The sequence below is a fragment of the Typopeltis vanoorti genome, chromosome 1 (assembly GCF_054136105.1).
Source record: "Typopeltis vanoorti isolate ZY-2024b chromosome 1, IOZ_Tvanoo_1.0, whole genome shotgun sequence".
NCBI classification, from domain to species: Eukaryota; Metazoa; Arthropoda; class Arachnida; order Uropygi; family Thelyphonidae; genus Typopeltis; species Typopeltis vanoorti.
The window spans coordinates 123,501,544-123,525,698 of NC_143549.1; the positions used below are offsets into that span (position 1 = coordinate 123,501,544).

Consider the following 24,155-nt stretch of genomic DNA (forward strand, 5'->3'; position numbering starts at 1 on the left):
GACAGGCATATAGGATGGCAAGGAACTGTTACCAGATTTGATCCAAAGTATGATAATAATAATTTATTATCACAGTAATGGCATATTTTAGCTGAATTCTATCTTAAGTTAGTCACTGTAGCATTTAATTTTTGCACAATTTACAATTTGTTGATGTAAATATCAGCATCAACATCCATTTAGTCAGAACATTCAGTATGCCAAAATTTTAACAGCTGTCCAATTATTATAACCCACTTCCAATTTGATGTGGTAACACATCCTGATCTGTATAGTTTTCAGTGGCAGCTCGTGACTTGAAATCGTGGAGGTGCTGCAACTTTCGAAATATACATACACACTGTAAGTACAGTGTATACGTGCCTAGATAAAATATCAAAATTATAGTAAAAATTTAAAAAATAAATAAATAAACATGAAAAAAAATTGTTTATTATCGATAAAATTATACAGTTTGGTATAATTCAAAATTACTTAAAAATAAAATCGATTATCATAACCCCAATAATGTTCTAAAATAAAAACTATAACAAATGTCATGTCTTTAACTGTAATGTCCAAATATTTAACGAGACGGAGTAAACACGATAAACACTACAAATACTCTACTACTGGCACAAACTGCATACAAACTGCAACATTGGAACTGCGCAATGGACAGTGCCACATTATGCTAATAGCTTGCATCTATGATGTGCATATGCTTGCGTGCATAGCAAATACTAGCAATATGACACTGTTGGAAACACAGTGCTGCTAGCATCCTTCCCCCTCCTAAGTGCTACAAGATGGATTTTTATTATTTTTTATACAAAATAAGAGAATTATATAGGATTGTTGATGATATATCTGCTTGTTATTAAATATTACAAGCAAATATAAATAAATTAATAAATATATTTATATATATATCGAGAAAAATTGGGGGGGGGGGGACTGCAGTTCTGCAGTGCCTATGCACGAGCAGCCCCTGGTAGTTTCTTAATACTTATCAGAAGAATCAAATTTCCTCATCTGCAAATCAAGTAACTTCCTATCTGCAAATTTCCAACCAGGAGGAAATTTGCAGATAGGAAGTTAGTAATGATGTAAATTTTTCATTTAGTACTATCATATCCTGTACCCATTGAGGATACATGTCAGGAATTTGATGACGATGATGAGAATTGTGTCTGTAAAAAAAAAAAAGAATAAGTCATAATTAAAAAAAAAAAATCAGCTAACGCCTTTTTATTCCCGTATACGAGGAGTAGGCGAGGCCATTTAGCCCTATCTAACTTTTGGAGACTGAGTGGGCAGTTCAATCTCCACTGGTACCAACCAAGGCTATCACTAATTAAGCGGTACACAGTGAAGAGAGACGGCTCAAATGTGCTGCCATCTCGTGGTCCCTAACCCTAACACAATATATTTAATGTCTGAAATGGTGTGGGTTCTACGGTCGATTTTCTTGAGTTTACAGGACAAAAAACCCGAGTTTCCAGGAGGAAAAACCACTTGCCCGTGCCAGAGATCGACTAACTTGGGAACCGGTCGAAAAAAGGCTTATAAAAATTTCCTCTAGTCGCCGACTAGACTCGAAACCAAGTCTTCCTTCGTGCGGCCAAGCACCGTGGTGTGCAAACGCCACATCCACTGAGCTACACAGGCTCTCAAGTCATAATTTAGTTTCTAATTAGCATTTTTAATTATATTATGTGGTCTTAATTCACTGTGTGGTGTGCCAAATGGTGCTAAAACAAACCATAATAACAGTTTGTTTTATTACCATATGTGTGCATACGTGAGTGTTGTATTCATTACTGAAAATGAGTCATCTGTGGGCAATAAGTGAAAATGATTTTGTGTGTCTGAAATAGAGATCAGTAAAGGCAGCAAATGAAGATTATAAAGTGCAAGGAAATCTTGAGCAAGAGTAGATTATAAAGTGAGAGTTTCAGATTTTATAACTTTTGAAAAAAATTTCTCATTTCACAAAAGTGCATATTCCTACTCTTTTAAGAAAGACATCATGCAAGTTGTAGTTAGGATAGCTGAGGCAGGCTGCAGTATGGAGGATGTCAACTGAGGTTCAGTAGTAATAGAGTAGATTGGGTTTGATGCCTGTAAGTGGTGGTGTACATCATTAATTCTTGTATTGATGTCCTGGATGTTGGTGAAATAGGTGTGAAACTGATATATTTTTTTTTTGGATGGGGGGGGATTTATGTGCAATATTTTTATACTTTATTGCAGGAGATTTTTTATATCTTACAGTGATGACACTAGCATTTGTTTGAACTCCAGTTCTAACTCAGTTGAGTTAAAACTGGAGTTATACAAGGGCATACAGCATGAGCATTGCTTAGGCATAATACAAGCATTGTTTTAACATTATCCCCCTGCTATACACAAACTCCCTTCAAGCCTTTAAGCATTGTTTTAACATTATCCTCTTCTATATACAAACTCCCTTCAAGCCTGACCTGACAAAGTAAACTACAGCAGGATTATTTCCAGCTGATGGGACAGAAACAGAGACTCTACTTTGGAGATGAAATATGGTAATAGCCACACCAATTCACACTTCCAATAAGCAGGGCAGCGATGTTTCACTTGGAGAGGAAAGTCATCTACGAACCAGAGATCGTTTAGATCGCATTTTCACCAACTAGGGAAGACATGCTTATAAGGCAGCAATATTCACCTCACAAGAGAGCCCCATTTGTGAAAACAAGTCATATCAGAAGAAAGCATGGGTTCATCAGCACATTCATGGTAAGTTCATGCTACCAATTATTGCGAAGACTTCAGGATAATGCAGACAACTACAACCATCTCAAAATTCCTAAAACTTAAACCATTTTTATGTGACTTCCTGCCAAAAAAAGACTGTAAATCTATAGTGCAATGTATGTTGAGATAAGGTTTTTTAAATTATTATTTCATTATTTTTATGATTTTGACATTTTAAAACTAGAAAATAAAAGGATGAAACTAGATTTTTTCTTCTTCTTTTTCCTTATACAATAATTTGGTATTACAGTAATCCAGTTTATCAGACCACACTAAGAAGGCAGTTTGCCGTTCTGATAATCAAAGTACAATTGCATGGTGCTGTATCAGAAGTCGGTTAACATGCAAGAGTAAGTTAATTGAAGAGTCATTGTTTTGAAGAGCAGATAAACAGTATATTCTGATCTGATCCCGTGGCTTCCTCTCTTTGAGAGGGTTGCAGCTACTTACTAGGGAGATAGTGACGCAAGGTGGTTTCCCCGTTGCCTTCCTTGCCGTATTTTTATGACTGTAGCTTGTGTGTTCAAGGATCCGGTTTGCCTGCTTGCAGGATGAAAAACCCCAGATAAACTGGCAGAAAAAATCCTGCTGTCCACGCCCAAGACCAGCTAACTTGGCTATGGCTGAGGAAGATCCTTAAGCTCCTCACGTTGTTGACGGGAATCGAACCTAGGACATTCCTTCCCCAGGCATATGGTTGCGAAGCGCAAAGCCACTCGGCTAACCGCACAGACAAACAGTACATTACTGTATGTTATTTCATTTTTTTTAAATATCAAAGTTTATATTTGATTTCCATATTTGCATTCAAAGAAGTTAAATCATATTCATGCTGTGAATGAAATGTGGTTGAAAAAACAAAATTTTGTTAGCTACAGCAAAATGAGATGGAAAAAATTGAGTGGAGAGGATGCATCAAGAAAATTAACAAGAGACTTGTTAAGATTCCTTGGTCACACTTTTACTTTCACTGCTACTTGAAAACAGAATTTTAAAGGCTAATAAATACCCAGGCCAACATAATTATTCTGTCTTTTTAATTAAGAAGCTGACTTGTTCACATGGTGGTGCTAATTCCTATCCTGAGGTTGACTAATAAAGGTTAGCTGTTGTTCACTTGTGTCCATTTCCTCTTTGTAACTGGAAGATAATAAAGTTAATTGACTGCCAATGCTTTAGGTTATTTTTTATTTCAATTTTAGGTATGATTTCCCAAACTCAAGTGATGTAGGGACCAAAGGAATAGCTTACTCAGTTTATTGTAATGGAAAGTTTGCTATAGTGAATTTTCATTCAGAATAACATTGGTATTACATTAGAACATTAGCTACATTTTCATTTCAATTTGTTATTACAGTGGTAATTTCTTTAGAAAAGCTGACAATGCTTTTTTTTCCCTTCTTTTTGAATTGTCAAGAATGGGATTTCAGAATAGCTTACTGTTCTTAGATTCCAATCTTAACATTTTTAATCCTCATCCCTCTTTACTTCAGAACTCTCTCACAATCATTCTTCTCTACATAGCCCTTGAGCATTTCTCCTTCCAGGGAGAGGGTGAGCAATTCATAATTCCAGTGTCACTGAGAGGATGGAGGAACATGCTTCCATCCTCTCAATTGAGAGGCTTTTCAAATACAATACATCCATTCCTCAGAATCCTTATTGGGTGCCTCTCATACTTCATCTTAATTCCTTTGGCCACTAGTGAGGATTCAACACTTGTATCCATAGGTCATGTATGCCTTATAATCATCTGATACAGCATATTCTGAGTTTTCTTCAGACCTTATAACTTACAATACCATTCATGGATCTAATAGTTATGTGTGCCTGTCCTGTTTGGAATGCTATGTTCACTTAACATGGAACTGAAATGAAGGCATCCAATGATTTTATGATTCCCCACCTCTAACAGATCTGTTGCACTATCCCCTTCAACTAGGTACTTGATTTCTGACAGATTGACTTTCATTTCCCAATGTTTATATGTATCTAACAACTTTCTCATCTGGTATTACACATCCTTCTTGTCTAGTGCGAGCATCACTTCATAAATTCTCTGTAAGGAAAATAAATGATCTATACAAGACCCTTCTGCTGTAAGATAAGACAAATTGCTTCCACAATTACTGGAAATGTATCTTGAATTTAATTCTATCCCTCATAAATGAACTAAATATCGTGTTAACTGAACACACTACAACACTACAATTCTTAGGCTCTTTCACAGCCCTTCTTATAGATGACTGCTATGTATCACAAATGTAATCCCCGTAGATGTCCTAGTGACTAGGACGAAATATAGGAGTATTAAATTCTAATTTAATTCTTTCTGAGTGTTGTAAAAAATCCATTAAACCTCCAACATAATGTCCTCACAGCACTTAAGCCTCTACACAAGAATTCTAATCATCCATGGAGAAGATTTAGCACGTAAATCCAAGCAATACGGTAAGTCAAAACTACGACTATCTAGACAACTAAATAGGCTGGCCTTTTTAAAAAGATGTCAGGATACAAGAGTGATACCGAAATGCGTTAAAATGAAGACCAATTTCCATTCCAAAAAAGCACTCCGTATATATAAACGTGCCAGCCTAGCATTACTACGCGAGCAAATCGCCTCTACTCGTGCCGCCCTCGCAGTGACGAACGCCGCCATTGGCTCCCTACATACAGAGCTCTCCACCGTTCTTAACCCTGAACTTTGGTCGATTCTCTCTGACATTTCGGAAACTTCCGCACAGAGAGAATTTCAAAAAGTAAAAAACAAACACATCAAGAAATACAACCTGGTTAAAGACAAACCACAACCACAAATTCAACCGCTCCAGACAGTTATTAACCTCTCTTCCAAAAGGCTCAACGAGGATGCCGTCAGCGCCCTTGGCCGTAATTTTGCTGTCACCCCGAAAGAAGTGCCGGTGCTCGATGTAATGGTTAACGTCGAACGGGGGATCGGTCGCTTACTGTCGGAGGTAGCCAACAACCTCGCTCACTCTTCGCCTCCGAAAAAGTAACTTATCTTATGCCCAACACATGGCTCTCCAGAAACTACGCAAAGAAAAAAGTATCGTCATCACCAGAGCAGATAAGGGTAATGGCACAGTTGTTCTTAATACCAGCGAATACAATCGTAAAATGAACACTATCCTCCGCGATCGTGCTACCTACATCCTGCTAGAACACGACCCCACAAAAACACAAGTTAAGAAATTAAAAATCTTACTTAAAAAAGTAACCTCCTGGCCCCCTGACGTCACGAAAAAACTTAAACCTTTTCGCTCCCGTCCCCCCCGAATATACGGTTTACCAAAAATCCACAAACCCAATTCCCCACTCAGACCTATAGTAGATGCCAATAATGCACCTTGTTACAGACTGTCTAAACAGCTGGCCAACTCTCTGTCCCCCCTCACCGGAAATTCAGCTTCCTATATAAAAAACTCGACCCACTTTAAAGCCCTCACAGAAAATTTAACCTTGAACAATACAGACATATTGGTAAGATTTGATATCTCCTCTTTGTTTACCAATATTCCCTTAACTGACACTTTATCTCTCTTAGAAAACGTTTTCCCCTCTGACATCTTAGATCTCTTTTCCTTTGCCATCAACTCTGGGTATTTCTCTTGGAATAACAAAATCTACAAGCAGATAGAAGGAACCGCCATGGATTCCCCCCTCTCACCCCCCCCCTTGCCAATTTCTATATGGAAGATTTCGAAACACAAGCAATAGACTCAGCCCCACTCAAACCTTCTATCTGGCTAAGATATGTAGATGATGTGTTCTCCATTTGGCCTCATGGCCCAGACACGTTAGACTCCTTCCTCGGTCATCTCAATAGCCTACATCCAAGAATCCAGTTTACTATGGAAAAGGAAAAGATCAATTGTTTACCCTTCCTGATAGCTTAGTCACGTGCCTGCCCAATGATACACTTGCCTTCACTGTATACAGAAACCCCCCCCCCACACACACAGGCAGATACATTCACAAACTCTCCCACCACCACCCCTCACAACAATATGGCATCATTAAAACCCCTACCAAGAGAGCCCACAATCTTTGTTCCAGGTGGAACAGCCCTCACTACTGAGCTTAACCACATACACAGAACTTTCCTCTCCAATGGCTACAGTGAACACAGTATCAAAAAATAATCAATTCCTCCCCCATTCCCTGTCCCTCTCGTCAACAAGAATTTAAAAATGCCATCACCATACCCAACATCCGAGGCACTTCGGAAAAAATAGCCAAGATACTAAAAAAGTATAACCTACACACAGCATATAAGCCCTACCACAAACTTGCTACCCTTATCCGTTCTACGAAAGATCAGCTCCCACCTCTCTCTCTGCCTGGAGTTTACAAAGTACCCTGTTCCTGTAAGCTTGCGTACTTTGAACAGACAGGCAGATCAGCATCCATCCGCCTGGAGGAACACAAGTCGTACATCGTTAAACACAACTATGGCCATTCAGGTTTGGCTGACCATGTTTTGGACACCACCCACAGAGTATCATGGAAGAAAACCACCATGCTCCACCACAGCAAATTCAAGAAAGAGAGACTTTTCTTAGAAGCAGCAGCAGCTCTCAGAAACCAACCAAATCTTAACAAATACGGTTGCATTAAGCTTCCGAAAATTTGGGAAACACTCATCACCAGAGGTCCCACTTTACATTCCAGGCCACCTACTACCGCCCTTAGAGGGTGCTCCACCTAGATAGGACTTTAGTGTCACCCACGTGGTTGGGCTTAGTATTGTAAGTTTTTGTGTGCATGTTACATTAATTGTTTTTGTAATCCCCGTAGATGTCCTAGTGACTAGGATGAAATATAGGAGTATTAAATTCTAATTTAATTCTTTCTGAGTCTTGAAAAAATCAATTAAACCTCCAACATAAAAGTTCACTCATAAGGAATATCCTTACCTACAGTCGCTTTGTTAAACATCACTATCAGAAACTGTAATGCTTTACTACCCTCCCCCATACTTGAACATTTTTATTTCCATTTTGACAGAGCCAGCTGGCTTTCCATTCTTTGATGCCTGAACAGCCAGCTTTACACTCTGTTATTTTAAATGTCCTTTCTCTTGATAATAATCTCTCATTTTCTTCGTATTCCATCTTATATCCTCATATAATAAACCTTCATAATACTCTTCAAATCTTGAAGGGAAATGATATGCTGTTTGAGAGAGAGAGAGAGATCTATATTGGGCTCTTACCTGTTTCACAAATTGCCAGGCCTCAGCAAAGCAACTATACGTATTAAATTTTATTACACTTGTTTTCCCACAATTCTTCTTTAGCCTTATCCACACCACTTTTTTTTTTACTTGTCTCTTAATACTATTATACTCCTCTCTACCATGAGGGATTTTACTGTTTTAATCTCTTGTATGCTTTTTTTTTTTTTTTTCCTTCTTCTATTTTCTCCTTTACTTTTCAAACCATCAATTCATTCTATAATTACTTGCCTCTTGTTCCCTTCCAAGTGTCTCTTCAGCAAACTGATGTACACATTTCTTTAAATGATCATGCAGCTCAGATTTGTCAATCCCTCTCTGGTCATATCCAATTTCTGCTAAACAGTAGTATTCTCTATCTAGTTGTGCCAATAGCTCTTCCATCATGAGACATTTGGTCTCCTAGATCAGTGGTAGCAAACCTTTTTATGTGCGCATGCCAAAAATTTACAAATTAAGTTGCTGATGTGCCGGGCAGTTTTAATAGGGGGAAAAATTAACAGGCCTATGTAATTATATATACAGGTAACCCTCGTATAACGTGGTACTTACAATGCGGTCTAAAATTGTAGTACCCACTTGTTGAACGTGGTACTTACACAACACGGCTCCGATAAAAACACGGTCTACAAATTGTGGTAACCCTTTATCTTTTCATATGCTTTTCATCACGCGACTTAAAAATCAAATTTTATCTTCGTTAAATTTGTGTCTGCCTGTATCCTGCATGTAATTATAAGTAGCGAATTTATATTAGGGGAAATACCCTTTAGCACGCATGTACCTCAATTGTTTACAGTATAAAACATTTATTGTTGAAAATTGTCCTCATTTCTGCCAGGAAAGTGCATAAGTGTGTGTTCATCTCAAGCTGAGCACTTTATTTTCTGGTGAGTAACATACAATATGTAATGCTTGCTTTTTTTTGTGCAAAAAATTATTTTTATACTAATGGCCACAAACTGCAACGAAAGGGAAAAACCAACATTGAAAACAAAATTAATTTCTCTCCAAGAAAAATATTCAAAATCTTGGATCGGTTGAAAAATGGAGAAAAACCAGGAGTTTTTGCAGGGACTTTGAATTTAAATGAATCAACAATTTGAACAATCAAACAAAATGAACATAAAATCCGAGAAAGTGTTTATTGCTGGGTCAATGATAAGTGCAAAGCACATTGTACGCGATATTCTAATGGAAAAATCTCTAATGATTTCAATAGAAGATTGCACCTCAAAAGAAATTCCTATGGATGGAAATCTTATTAAACAAAAAACTCTCAAAGTTTATAAACATTTATAGTGCAGACCAGGTGTTCATTGCAGATTAATCTGGGTTATTGGAAAAAAGTGCAAAAATGCACCTATATTTCAAAAAATAAAAGATCAGCTTCTGGATTCAAAGTATCCAAAGATTGAGTTACTCTTTTGTAGTAATGCATCAGGTGATTACATGACGAAACCAGCGTTTATTAACCAATCTTCAAATGCTCATGCTATGAAATATTAAAATAAGCACTATTTTATTTTGTCTAAAACATTTGTGAATTATGTGCAATGAAGTTTAAGAGTACAATTTGTAATTTTTATACTTTTATACTATGTATTTGTTTCATAGTTTATATGTTTTCTTAACTTACATGAATTACCTGAATTAAATAAAAATATTTTTTGTTGTTTATATAATTTGAAAAAAAAAAAAAAAAAAAGGATTTCGGGACACAACCCTACTTTTTCTATGTGATCTGAGTCTCGCATAACGCGATTTATATAACACAGCATTTCTGCGGAACCTAACATCTGCATTATACGAGGGTTACCTGTATATATAATATTTTATAAATAATTACACAGGCCTGCAAAATTCGAGTCATGAAAAGTTGTCTGGAAACTATTAACTGTTTCTGATTTATTCTTGACCGCTGATTTCAAATATCTCTTTTATTTTTCTCTATCACGAAAGAATTTTTCACAAAATAGATCTCAATATTACATTAAAATAGCTTTAAAATGTATTATATTAAGTAAAATAACAGTATTGAAAAATTTCCATAAACATTTTTGGAATGAAAGTATTAAGAAAAAAATTTTAATTAAAGTAATTAAAGATTCATCTTTAGTACATACTTTATATTTCATTGTGGTGTCTTTTTCTTTTTCTTTCCTTCAAAGCTTCTTTTTTGTACTTTTTTTCTGTGAAATTATTTTCCTGGGTCATCTCTGTGCAACATCCAGCAATAATCCGCCATAGTTTTAACATTCCACCTGCCCTGATGCCTTCTTTCCATCTCCTTGATGTCTTGGTGGAATCGCTCTCTTTGCTGACAGCTCCCAGGTTCTCAGGAAAGTAATCTAAATGAGAGTTGATAAAGTGCACTTTTAAGCTCATGGAGCATCCCAAATCCTTGAATTTCTGTAACATTCCACAATCATTTTATAGTTGGGGTCCTTGTGATTTCAAAGCTTTCCAAGCTTCTTTTTCAACAGTTGCCATTTTTTTCTTCAAACAGTTTATCCTTCATAATTTCCTGATGTCTGCACCGATAAAAATACCTTCTTTCAATTTTGCTGTAGATAATCCTGGAAATTTTGCATGGATGTATTTAAAACACTCTCCTTCTTTTGACATAGCCATGACAAATTGCTTCATCAATCCCAGCTTTATGTGAAGCGGGGTTAAAAGGATTTTTTCCCGAGCAACCAAAGTTTCGTGTAACATATTTTTACTTCCAGGTTCTAATGTGACTCTTTCTGGCCATTCCTTCTTGATCCAATGTTGCTCTCGATCTCGGCTGTCCCACTCGCACAAAAAGCACGGGTATTTGGTGTATCCTCTTTATTGTCCCAAAAATCATATCTGATTTTAAGATCACTGCAGACTGTCCATCCATGATCGTTGTACTTAAGTTTGCTGAGAATGAAGGCTAAATATTCGTATTGTTCTTTCAAATGCACAGAATGCGCCATTCAAATGTTAGGTGAATTTTTGCAATGAAGCCATTGCAAACACCACTTAAAACACAGTTAAACGAATTTTAAAGAATGACATCAACACTGGTACTGAAGCATACTTATTGTAATTATGGAGAAGCACAGCTTTGAGGCTTCTTTTGAGGAATCGATAACCAATCGCCAATCGATAACTTCATATTTTACGTTGAATTTGCTTATCAGTCAGGGAATATCGCTAGAGTAAACTAAATCACCTTCCTCTGAAAAGTAAGGAAGAAAATCTCTTTCTCTATACCTAAACCATGAGAAAGAAGTGTCAGGGGCTAACAAATTCTTTTTGTTTAGTCTCGAGCCCAGCAGTTCTGCAGATTTCTTAGGGAGACCAAAATCTCTGACCAACTCGTTTAAATCGGTGTGTGAAAAAAGTTCAGGTGGGCCACTTTGTATTTGTCATCATTGAAATCTTCAACTTTTTCATTTGAATCACTGCTGAGTGGTTCTGTGAAGGTGTTGGCATGGGTATTTCATTACCATGTTTCACTGGGCGTATTGCAGATGGTAAATTAGGATAGGAAATGTCTTTTTTTATTTTTCACATTAAAATCTCAAACATTCAAAGAACAGAAGTAACAGTCATCGGCATGGTTGCGAGGTCACCACCATACCATGGGAATTCTAAAATGAAAAGATTTTTGTTCTCCCTTTGATCACCTAAGTTCTACACAAATGGAACATACTATATGCGCCGCCCATGGTTTATCTAAGTCATCAAGTTTCATCCCAAAATACGCAACTTACACTTTTTTCATGAAATATGTAATGTTTCTTGGTTGTTTTTTTACCACTAACTCCCCTGCATATGTAGCAGGAAATGTTAGGTGAATTTTTGCAACCTCTTGAAGCCATTACAAACACCACTTAAAACATAGTTAAACGAATTTTAAAGAATGACATCAACAATAACATGACACTACGTAAAAACATAAAAAAAAATCCCCAAACGCATTAAATTAAATCACACTAACTTAGAAAATATGCCACCTTTCAGAAATGTGATAACCTTAGTAGTCAACAACTAAAGTTCAACTATATAATCACACAAAAAACCTCTCTGTGACAACAACAGGAAAGTCATCCATTATCTCGGCGAATCAGATTCAAAGTAGCCACCTGCACTTTTATCTGTATTCCTCCCTCTCTCTCCTATCTTAAGAATGAGGAGTTTCATGGAAATTTCTTTATTTACATAAAAAGGCACTTCAAAAAAGCACTTATACAACTCACAGCTGTAAATAAAGGAGAATGAAAATAAATACCAATGCGCTGAATTTAAATCTAAATACTACTAATAAAAAGGATAAAATTAGAAATTGGGTAAAATTGGTGAATGATGGAATTTTTTTATTATTTTTTCTAAGCTCAGCACCTAAAAATCTATAACAATCAATTATTACTTCTCAGTCAACTTTTCGTAGCAGGCCTGTTTTTATTTTATTTTATTTTATTTATATATAAATGTATAATGGTTTTGAAAAAACAAATGGTAGTGAGAACAATATTTATGCATTGTAACTCACAATACAAGTCAGCTGACATGGAGAGAAGCAGAAGGATGTCAACTTGTCGGCGAAATGCTTACCGTATTTACTCCAACATAACTTGCTCTCACATATAATACGCACCCCTGATTTTACTTTACGAAAAAAGACATTAAAAAGTTTTGCATATACTTTGCACATGAAAAATGTTTAAATATGTTCACGTCGAGGCGACAGTAACTCGCTCCCTGCAGTTAACAACATGCCCTCCCCAACAACCAATATATTGCAGATGCAAGAAAAACAAGTACAATAATTTTATTGTATCGCTGATTAAGTTATGGAGGCTTTTGCAGTCTGTGTAATATATTTCTCAACAAATAGTGCAATTAGAGACAGCTGGAATAAAAACGGCACTAACTAATGAATCACATGCCCCCAGAAACTAGGTTGCATATACTCAAGCAAAACCATATATAGCACACTGAAACACTATCTAACTAAAAACTATTGTCCAATTTTTCAATTATATGAAATAAGTGTTTGTTTGATTGCTTTTGAAATTCTCGATGTCAATATGACAGATCACGACTAACTTCAAATAAAATTCTACCACGAATTGAAACATGCCATATAATGTTTGTGTGAGTTTCCCCTTCCAGCTCAAACGCAAAAAAATCAACCAAGGGTTGAAACTTTGTGTGAGTTGAGCCCACCGGTAATGAGAAGTTCTGTCGGAACGATAAACGACACCCCATCGTGAATGTGTTAAAATGAAGAAATATATATATATATATAGTAAATGTTGTTATGACAGTTGCAGATGTTATGGGATTCGTTTGAAGAGAATTAGAATTTCAATTAAAAAATTGTCTGCTTGCTTTTATCTTTAAGTCGCGCGATCTTTCGTTAATACCACAACAATCATATGCACGTCTTCATAGCTGCTTTCTCGTGTAAAACAAAATTTAACTTGTATGTATTGTAACAATTAAAAAAAAAAGGTTGAATAATTTATAAGCGTATAAAAGGATATCACCTGTAAATCATTGACGTGCCATAGGTTCGCCATCAATGTCCTAGATATAATAACACACACAATCTCAGTTATTACTAAAGTGATCTGGCCTTACACATCCAGCTCCCCAAAACACTCTCAAATCTTGCATTATTGTCATTTTCTCTTGTCTGGCTATCACTAGATGAATTATTTATTAACTTTAGGCCTCTAATTGGTTGAGTCAATGTAAATTTCATTATATCTTGTGTTAATAACAATCATTTAGTTTTTTTTTTAAAATGAATTACTAAAATTTTTACTTTAAAAAATAAATAAATTACCTGGGGAGGAAATACCTTAACAGCTACATATTCCTTTAGAATTTGTGCTTTCCATACTGCCCCAAAACGACCTTGGGCTTTCACTTCAATCAACTGCACTGGACACAGACCTAATAAAGGGGAAGGTGTTGGCAAAGGTGAGGGCTCAGATGTTGGTACTTCATTAAAATATGACATTCGACGCCGCCGATACACATAATATGCCACTGATAAGACAAGAGTTAATCCTGCAAATGGTACCAGCGTGTATACCAAAGTATTTAGTACTTGGCTACTATTGGCTGCTAGCCGCACAGGAAGACCAGTACTAGGTTTCAATACTAAAGAAAAAACAACAACAACTTTCGTTTAAAATATTAATATCATATAGCTGTAAATATTAAGTTATATTAAGTGAAGAGAAAATGCAACAAAATCTATACATTTCAAATATAAAAAATTCTTTATACAGTTATTATATAGAAAATTTTAAATTACTACTAAAAATGACAATAAAATAGCCTATTATTTAAAAATATAATTTTTTATAAAAAATATAAATTAAAAGTTATCTAAAAGTTACCACTTTCTTTTTGCATATGAGTAAAATCAGTTAGCAAGTCATGGGAAGACTTGTACAAATATAGAACATAAATATATAGAAAGTGGCAAAATGTTATGGTGGTCACTGAAAAAGCTCAGAAATGGAGGAAAGAGTATTGTGTAGAGAATCAAGGATGATAAAGCTGGCAAGAAACTAAAGATAAAGGTATTCAGTTGTTTGGAGTAATTTCTTTAAAATACTTGAGAGGAATGCAACCAGGATTATATATATATCAATAATATGAAGTATAAAAACACACACAAAAAAACATAAATTTGGAACAGCAGCTGGAATAGATATTTAACAAAAAATGCAGAGAATTACAGAGGTATAAAAGTTTTGAAGTGGCTATACACCACAAAATTCAGAAGGTCTATGTGTAGACAGTTCAAGTTGAGATTTTTATAATTGTTTTAATTCATGGCATGTGAAAATAATAAGAAATAGCATATTTATTTAGTTAGTTGCTGATATTTTGCTGTTTTTTTATGGTGGAATTTCTTTTTATAACATCTTAATGATCATGGTGAATAAAAAAGATAAAGTGATTGTATGTGTTCCTAACATAAGAAGAATGACATGGAAAATAACATTCAGTCTATTTTTTAACTCAAATATAGTGAAAGTGTATCAAAAACAAGTACACTGTGCTAGTCACAGAGATGCAAAGGAATACATCATATAAAACTGGTATAAAGTTCATAATATGTTACCTAACGAACATCCGATTGCTTGAAAAAACTGGTAATTAGTTTACAGAATTAACAATGCATATAAAGTATATTAATTAAAGGTTGTTGTTGTCTTGTCCTTTGAAGAGTCTTAGATGTTTCTGTGTGCTCCTTGTACTGCTTTGGCTATGTCTGTGATTTTGTTTGTATAGAGCTGTTATTAATTAAAGGTAACTTTAATAAATAACTTCTATATTTCAGCAATGTCACGTTGCCATCTTCAGGAACATAAAGATATGGTATGTGCATGCAGGCACTAACAAAGGCAAATGAGGAAGAAAGCAAGAAACTAATATTGTTCCTAAAGTCCTAATGGTGCCCTCTGGTGGGCTAATTTGGTTGTCTTGGCAGTTGGGCTGAAGTTCTCAAAATGTAAGTCTCCCAAATTTGGGGTAGTTTCATGCACCCAAAAACTAGCCTGACCTCTGGTGCAAAATAAATAAATAATTACATATACAGGGTGTTCGGGATAAATTTGACATATTTATAATTAATTATATTTTTCCGTAAGTTACATGTATTAACACACACTTCTCTTCATTTAAAAGTTTGGACCCTTCTTCATTCATATACAAGATGTCAGAAAGGATGGATAGCTGGAACCCACCTGAATCATGGAAGAGAATAACTTGTATCATGATGATTCGTGCCCGCCATCAAAATAAGGATATTACGACTGCTGCCCAATGCTCCCTGAATACAGTAAAAACAATCAGGAATGAACTAGAGACTTGCAATGGTGACTACGAGGATGTAGCAAGAAGAAAGATCCCTAGCAGACGATTTGATTGCGTTCGTACAGCAGAATTCCTCGCAAATCTGCAGGAACAGGTGTTGAAGAACCCTGGCATTGGAATTCGGGCTTTGTTCGTGGAGTTGCTAACTGTAGTCAAGCCCTGGATAACAAGGGTAGCCAATGGTAGGCCGTATGTATGGCAGCAGGATTCGGCTCCTTGCCACACCTCTGGGAAAAGTCAAAAATGGTTGTCTGAAAATTTCTACGACTTCACCAGTCCAAATGTTTGGCCTCCAAACTCCCCAGACCTTAACCCCATGGATTATTTTGTATGGGGCGCAGTTGAAAAAGACACCAATCGCACTTCCAGTAATACAAAAGCCCAGTTAATGGATAAAATTAAAACAGTTTTTGCGGCCCTTCCCAGGGAGACTGTAGCATCAGCTTGTTCGAGGTTCCGAAGCAGAATTGAAGCTGTGATCGATGCTAATGGTGGTTATTTTGAGTAAATCTTGTTGATAGTATTGTAATTAACTCTGCCTGTAATGTTTTTTTGTCAATTCATTAAATTTAATAGATACAAAGAAGATTTTCTTTTTCCTTACGAAACTGTCAAATTTATCCCGAACACCCTGTATATATATATATATTTTTTTTTTTTATTTAAATATATATATATATATATATACTTTCTACATTTATATCTCCTCCAGAGATTTTTATTTAATAAGGTTAAAACACCTTATGGTAACTTGTTTTGGCAAAATACTTACAAGCTCTGTATTACTAAATCTTGGTATTTCTATTTCTAGCCTAGCTCCCACTGACGAGACCTCAATAAAGGTCGAAACCGGTCTGGGTAGTGGCCCCTTGCCTTTAATACAAAAACATCATACATCCCCTTCTTGGAGATGTGTTTTGGCATTAAGGGTAAATATTAAGATTAGTGATCGGAGCTTGTTCCACCTTTGCCACGAGTTGCCCTGGTCCTGCACTACCTGTGGGATCAGTTAGACTTGCATCAATTGCAGGCGCAAACTTGACTTTTAGTCTGTTTGCTTACTTGGGAAATGGAGTAAAACCAGGTTTAAAATTACTTGGTATCTTTAACATATTTATACCCAAGGTAAAAATACTTTCTACATATATATATATATATATATATATATATATATATATATATATATATATTTTTTTTTTTTTTTTTTTTTTAAATATATGTAATTATTTATTTATTTTGCACCAGAGGTGCAAATTATTTATACATAAGTTTTTATTTTTAATTTTTTATTTTTTAGTTTTTATATTATTTTTACATAATTTTTTATACATAAGTATAATAATATACAGATATAAATAAAATGAAATTAATCAAAATTAAAAACATCACATTCAACAATGAAGATTTATTAATCAGTTACAACTTTGTTGTAACTGCCCTTTTCATGAGTGCCCCAATCAATGAAATGCTTCTCATGCAGAAGCAATTTCTGACTGATATCACCTGCAAAAAGAAGGTCAGGCCATAGGCTCACCACTTCTCCACCCCAATCAACTTTTACATGAAAGACTTCAAGCAGTGAGCTCTAGATTCAGCCATTTAAAGCCCAAAGATTGGTTCAGATATGTTGTTATTATTATTCCAGAGACCTACAACTGTCTCAACCACTACACTGAACCTCTACTATGAATCATCTCCATCAACGCCATCTAAATGATGTATTCATGCTGATGATGAATACATCATCATTTGGTCCTAAAGCTTCCAAACATTAAATATACATTCCTAAGCCATCTGAACAAAAACAACGCAAACATATCCAATTCACCATCAAGATTGAAAACAATAACTCTTCTTTATCTAAACACACACGTCACACATCATCCCTCAGGTTGTCTTTTATTCACAGTTTACTTTAAGCTTACACACAAAGGACGATACATACACAAAGGTTCATACCACCAACCAACACAAAAATCAGGGGTCATCAGCACCCTCAAGCATAAAGCCTAAACAATTTGCTCTGATGAAGGAATATGAAATTATCCAACCTTTATAAAAAAAAAAAAAATGGCTACGACAAAAAACAGTTCACAAGATTCTCCATAATAATGCCATGAAATGAAAAAAAGATTACAAAAATGCCATAAGCCATGATATACATTAGAAGAATATCAGAAAAAATAGATAGAAAACTACTAAATACAATATTAAGGACACTTTCAAACCTCATGCAAAATTAAAAATCCTACCCAGCTCATCTAAAGTTCCCTTTCCTCACCTTGTCTACCCAGGGGTTAACAAAATCCAGCACACCTACAACTTCCCCTACATAGGGGAAACAGGGTACACAATTCCAATAAGAAAAGATTACTGAACATAAGTGCTACATTAAATTCCTTCACTATGGTAAAACAAGTTTGTGTGGACTATCTGCACTCCAAACCTGGATTGAAAGAAAATTCATTGAAACTTATGAGATGCTGATTAATCATCCTAATCTCAACAAGAATGATGGATTCGTAATTCCAAGAATCTGGAAGAATCATCTTACAGGTTCAGGGCAATTAAAGGAATGCCATCAGAGCAAGGAGACTGTGTATAATTTGGACAATATTTATATCTCTTTCCAGTGAAAGAACAGTGGAGCATTGGATATTGGGCATCTGGAATGTTTGACGAGTATTTACCATTGTCAGTTACACTGGAGACAAAGTGTGACGCCAAGAGATTGGTTTTTTTCTTTTTTTTATATCTGATCCACACACGAAGGACCACAAAACCGTTAGCACATTAGAGATGTGTGGAGGAAAGAGGAATAGCAGAGAAGATGAATCTGTACATATTTTTCTTGAACACCTGAGGGTTGTAATCTTCAGAGAAGGCAGAGTGGGGGAGCCTGTTCAAAAGGACATAAGTATATGGAACGAAGGAGGAGGCAGTGAAGATGGTTTGGTGAGTTTCAAGATGGACTGCAAAAGGGTGTTGGTTAGCAAGTGCTCTTGTTTAAATGATTTCGGAGGAGAGTGGAGGACTAATAGTGGCCAATTTCACAGAGCAAGTCCTTGAAAGTATCTGTAGAAGAAGCACAATCAAGGAAAAAACTGAACGCTTGAAAACACTGAAGACAACTGATAATTAATTAGCCAGATTGCCTTCTTCTGGATAGAATCAAGCAATCTGCGGGTGATGATGCAATAGAACTAGTCTTCTGGGCATGATAGGGATGGGAGTAGTGTTGAGCAAAAGTTAGCACCAGTTGCTTTTCAAGAGACCAAAAGGCTTGGCTGCCATTTGGACAAGCTTAAGTTTCATGCTTTTTTCTCTCTCAAACTCTGCTTTTTCTTCTTCTTCTTTTTTTTTTTTTTTTTGGGGGGGGGGGGTGCTGCTGATTGTTTTCCTGCACTTATTTTGGACTTGAATATAAGTACTCAAGGAGGATGGAGTTCTTGATGTAAACCAGTTGTGGTGTGATTAGTTAGGGGGGGACAGCAGTTCAGATTGTAATGTGGGGAATATACATTTCCATGCCAGTAAAGATTACTTCGGTGATATATTCAGTGCACATATTTGGGTTGGAAGGGCAAAAACAATACTCCAACCATGAGAATGAGGCATAAAAGTCATGGAGGCTGTTGGTCTCTCATGGCACTGTTATAATGCCAAATTACTATTATATGGGAGTGGCTGTGTGAACATTGTTCCATGGGGTAGGAGACAAGCACTAGATTGCGGTTGGAATTACCTAGGGCCCACTGCATTCACTGCGCATGTGGAGGGGTCACGGTGAGGAAGAGATCTAGGGTATTTGGGGAAAGTTAGGGTTATCTGGTATTCTGGTTAGCACATGAACAATTTGTGTAAGGTGATGAATAATGACAAATGTTTCAACATCTCTTTCTGCTTGATCTGTATAACTGGAAGAGGGAAGCCCTTTGGTGTTGGACATTAAGATCTCCTAACAGGATAATTATGCTGTTAGGGATGACTGACTGGAGAAGACCAATGTTTAAGAGAGAAAGTTAAAGAACTCAGAGTGGTTAGTGGCACTGGGGAAGTGATAGATACAGCAAATGAATTTGATTGAGTGGGGAAGGGAGATTTACAACCAAAGAAGTTCAAAGTTAAGCAATTCTAGGTTGGATGCTCTCTGGCATGGTATGTTAGAGTGGATATATATGCAAATACCAACCTTGGGTCAAAAGAAGTCAAAGAATTATTGTTGAGAAAGTTGAGATGAATAGTGTTTGGGGTAGGTAAGATTTGAGTCTTTGCCAGGAAGAGTTAAGTGAAGTGGATATGTAAGGCTCTGTGGAGCATATATTTGACAGTATGCAGTGCTTGCATACTGGTCTCCATTGTGGCTAATAGTGGTGTTGCTTGATTTCTGCACCAACTTTCCTTGTTTGTAGTCAATACCTCAACTGTTGTTGTCTCCATTTTGGCATTTTTCTTCAAGCTGTTTTCAAAGTTGACCTCTTTGTTCTCTCTGGGAAAAAGTTAGGTCAGGCCGAGCTCGTACGTGATTGGGACAAGTGCCTTTGAACTTGTTGTTAATCGCTGTTATTAGTTTAGATGTGCTGGTCAGTATGTTACAAGTCACTTTTAGAAAGTGTGGGAAGTTCATTCCGTTCTTTCTTTTATTTGTGGGGTCAAAATGATGGCAATATTTCTGGGATCAAAGTTGCATTCTCCTGTTAACTTACTGTTGTCATCTTTTAGTGATTTGCCGGTTTATGTTGGAAAGTTCAGCACAACAGTGTGTGTGTAATTTCTGGTTTTCAACCTAATCGAGTCAGATATTGTAGACATAATTAGGTCGCAGAGTTCATTAGCATTGTCACAAAAATTCCACTTATTTTGTGGAACTGATTGTCAAGCAGTTTAAGATTGGCTTTCAGTATTCGGATTTTGGAGGAGAAGGTTTCTTCCATAGTGTTAAGGCACTGTTGGAAGCTTTCGACTCATTGTTCCAAGTTCAGAAGCTGTTTTACTGAAGGAAGGCTGGTTGAGGTCGATGAATAATTTCTATACCAAATCCTTTATGTTTGCATGGAAAACATGCAGCCAGTGGCAACAGAAATCACACATTAGATCTTCTTTATCTTGTCAGTAATATCAACTTTGCAATTGTGGTACTTTGTATTATTGTTGAGTTTGCTGGTGAGATGTTGGGTCTCAGCAGCAAAATTATGTCCTCGTTTACAAGGCAAATACAAATTGACTATCTACAATGTGAAGCATGCAACAAAATTTTCATTATAAAAATAAAATCAATTAGACTGAAATTACTCTCTTCTGATTTTATCTGATGAAAATACACTAACTTGTTATTTTTTGCATTTGACAAAGTTTGGGTCACACACCAAAAACTTGCAGGATATCAACTTTTATAATTCTAATCTCAATTCACTGTTTAATGGAGTTTTCCAAATCTTGTTATTTTCAATGCTAGTTTATAGTAATCAGGTATATCTTAGTTCTTTTCTTCCAAAAAAAGAATCTTTTTTTTTCTGATATTTCTGTGCACAATGCTACCATCTCTGGCAGGACTAGATTAGATAAATTAGATTTTCTCTTTTATCAGGACATTATAGCCAGTTCTTATGATGTAGATTCCATTCTGACAATCCCATAATAAGTCTGAAAGGATTATATAATATATATACACTGGGGGGGGGGGGGCTGAAGACGTTCTCGGCTTCAACCATAAATGGTAACAGCAAGATTTTTTTTTCCTAAGGAGGTACATCTGTCATAAGCATTGATGTGAAATTGCTAGTCACTTTATCAAGTAGATTTTTTTTATATACAGCTGTTGGAAGCCAAAGTGTTGTCTGTATCCCTTGAAATGGATAAAATTGAGTATTGTGTGGTTATAAAATTCTTTGTAAAAGAGGGCTTAATGCCAAAAGCAATTCATTTGAAGTTCATAAAAGTTTATGGGCACTTTTCTCCTTCATTTTTGACAATTAAAAAATGGGCTGCTGAGTTTAAATGGTGGCCGTACCAGCCTTGAATGATCCACGTGAAGGATGTCCACAATGTGTAACAACCAGAAATCAATGATCACTGCATGATATGGTATTGGATGATCGGCGAGTCAAACTGTGTGAAATTGCTGAGACTATAGGAATTTCAAAAGAATGCGTGGAATATATTTTGAATGAAGAATTGCAAACGAAAAAGCTTTGCACAAGATGGGTGCCGTGTTTACTCACAGCAGATCAAAACCGCACTAGCATGAAAATCTTTGAAGTGTTAGGAGCGTTTTAATAAGAATGAAACTGATTTTGTGCATCAATTTATTACCATGGATGAGACTGGATTCACCATTACACACCAGAATTCAAACAGCAGTCAAAACACTGGACAGAAGCCGGTTGTTCAGTGCCAAAGAAGACAAGGTCATGGCATCGGTGTTTTGGGATGCCAAAGGAATTTTGTTTATCAATTATCTTGAAAAGGGTAAAACACTAACCAGGGAATATTATTCTGATCTTTTAACCAGACTAGACAAAAAAATTCATGAGAAAAACCTGGTTTGCAGAAGGAAAAAATCATCTTTCATCGGGACATGCACCTGTCCACAAAGGTGTTTTTGCAAAGGGAAAATGGGATGTTCCAACTATGAATTGTTGAAACATCCACCCTATTCCCCAGATTTGGCTACCTCTGAATTCTATCTCTTTCCAAAATTAAAAAATCTTCCTAGCTGGTCAGCATTTGTCTTCGAATCAAGAGGTGATTGCAGCTGTAGAGGGGTATTTTGCAGATCTTACTGAGGACTACTACAAGGATGGGATAATGGTGCTGGAGCACCCTAAAATAAATGTATTAGTCTTCAGGGAGATTATGTTGAAAAATAAAAATAATTTTGAAATTATAAATTCGTTTTTTTCATTGTTAGGCAGAGGAATTTTTCAGACCACCCACATATACCATCATCGTAACGCTAATTATGGTTATAGACCATATTGGTCTGTTCTGGTATCATTATCCCTCCAACATCCTTTTTTGAGGTCTACCTTGCATACTCTTTCCAATTGGCTTATATATTTTAGTATTTGTTTAGGATAACAGGTGTCGGTCATTCAGTTTACATGTTCTATCCATTTTTGTTCATAACTGTTTAGTTTTTCTTCTACTGATTTTGTTTTTAGTTCTTTTAAAACATCTTTGTTCCTTTTTTTTGGTCTAATAATGTGTATTTTGCAGTTATTCTCATAAATCTCATTTCACTTCCATATAATAATGTGGGCACTGCTAAAGTATTGTATATTTTCAAGCATGTTTCCTTTTGTACTATATTTGGATTGAGTGTTCAATTTATCAGGAATATCATCATCATCATCATCAAATTCCTGCCATGTACCCTCAAGGGGGTGTACATGATACGATAGTACTACATGAAAAAAATTACATCATTACTAACTTCCAATCTACAATTTTCCTCCAAATCAGTCTGTTACTTGTCAAGACTCCAACATTATCAGATCTTATATTTCTATCGTCTAAGGCACTTTGTACCATATCAATCCACCTATATCTTGGTCTTCCTCTGGGTCGTTTTGCTGCCAACCTGGCAGAGAACGCTTGTTTTGCTAATCTTTCTTCGCCCATTCTGTTTAAGTGACCATACCACCTGAGATTAGCTCTGCTAACACATTCCTGGATGTTGACAATGTCAAGTTCTTTCCTAATATCCTCATTTTTAATATGATATTGCCATTGATGCCATCTGTTCACATCTATAATCTTTCTCAGGACTCTCATATCTGCCGTCTCTAGTCTTTGGTCAAGTGTTTTACTTTTGACCCAGCTCTCAGATCCATAAGTTAAAATTGGTTTGAACAGTCTTGTATACAGCTAATTTAGTGTTCCGATTAATTTCTCTCTTATACCATATGAAATTATTCAATTGACTTCCTACCATACCAGCTTTGCTGATTCTGTTGTCTATTTCCACATTTAATTTACCATCTTCAGTAAAAATTGTGCCAAAGTAGCTGAAATGTTTCACTTGTTCCACAGGTTCTCCATTCACAACACAGTTGACATTTTCAATGATTTTCTGACTATTTTCATTGTCTTTGTCTTTTTATTGCTGACCTTCATGCCATATCTATTACAACAGCTACTCAATTTAGTCAGAGAATCCTGCAGACTTGTAGCAGATTTATTTAGAAGTATAACATCATCCGCATAAAGCAAAGAGCTGATTAACATCTCCAATTCT

The 24,155-nt window shown here is 35.9% G+C and overlaps 1 protein-coding gene across 2 annotated transcripts in view; it reads right to left on the reverse strand.

Annotated features, from left to right (window-relative positions):
• The window catches only part of put (activin A receptor type 2 punt), a 212,732-nt gene that overhangs the window by 103,526 nt on the left and 85,051 nt on the right, over window positions 1-24,155 (reverse strand). For both annotated transcript variants that reach the window (XM_090393363.1, XM_090393371.1), the window contains exon 4: window positions 13,866-14,185. In XM_090393363.1, coding sequence (XP_090249489.1) covers window positions 13,866-14,185 — 320 coding nt within the window. The remainder of the gene's footprint in view (window positions 1-13,865; window positions 14,186-24,155) is intronic.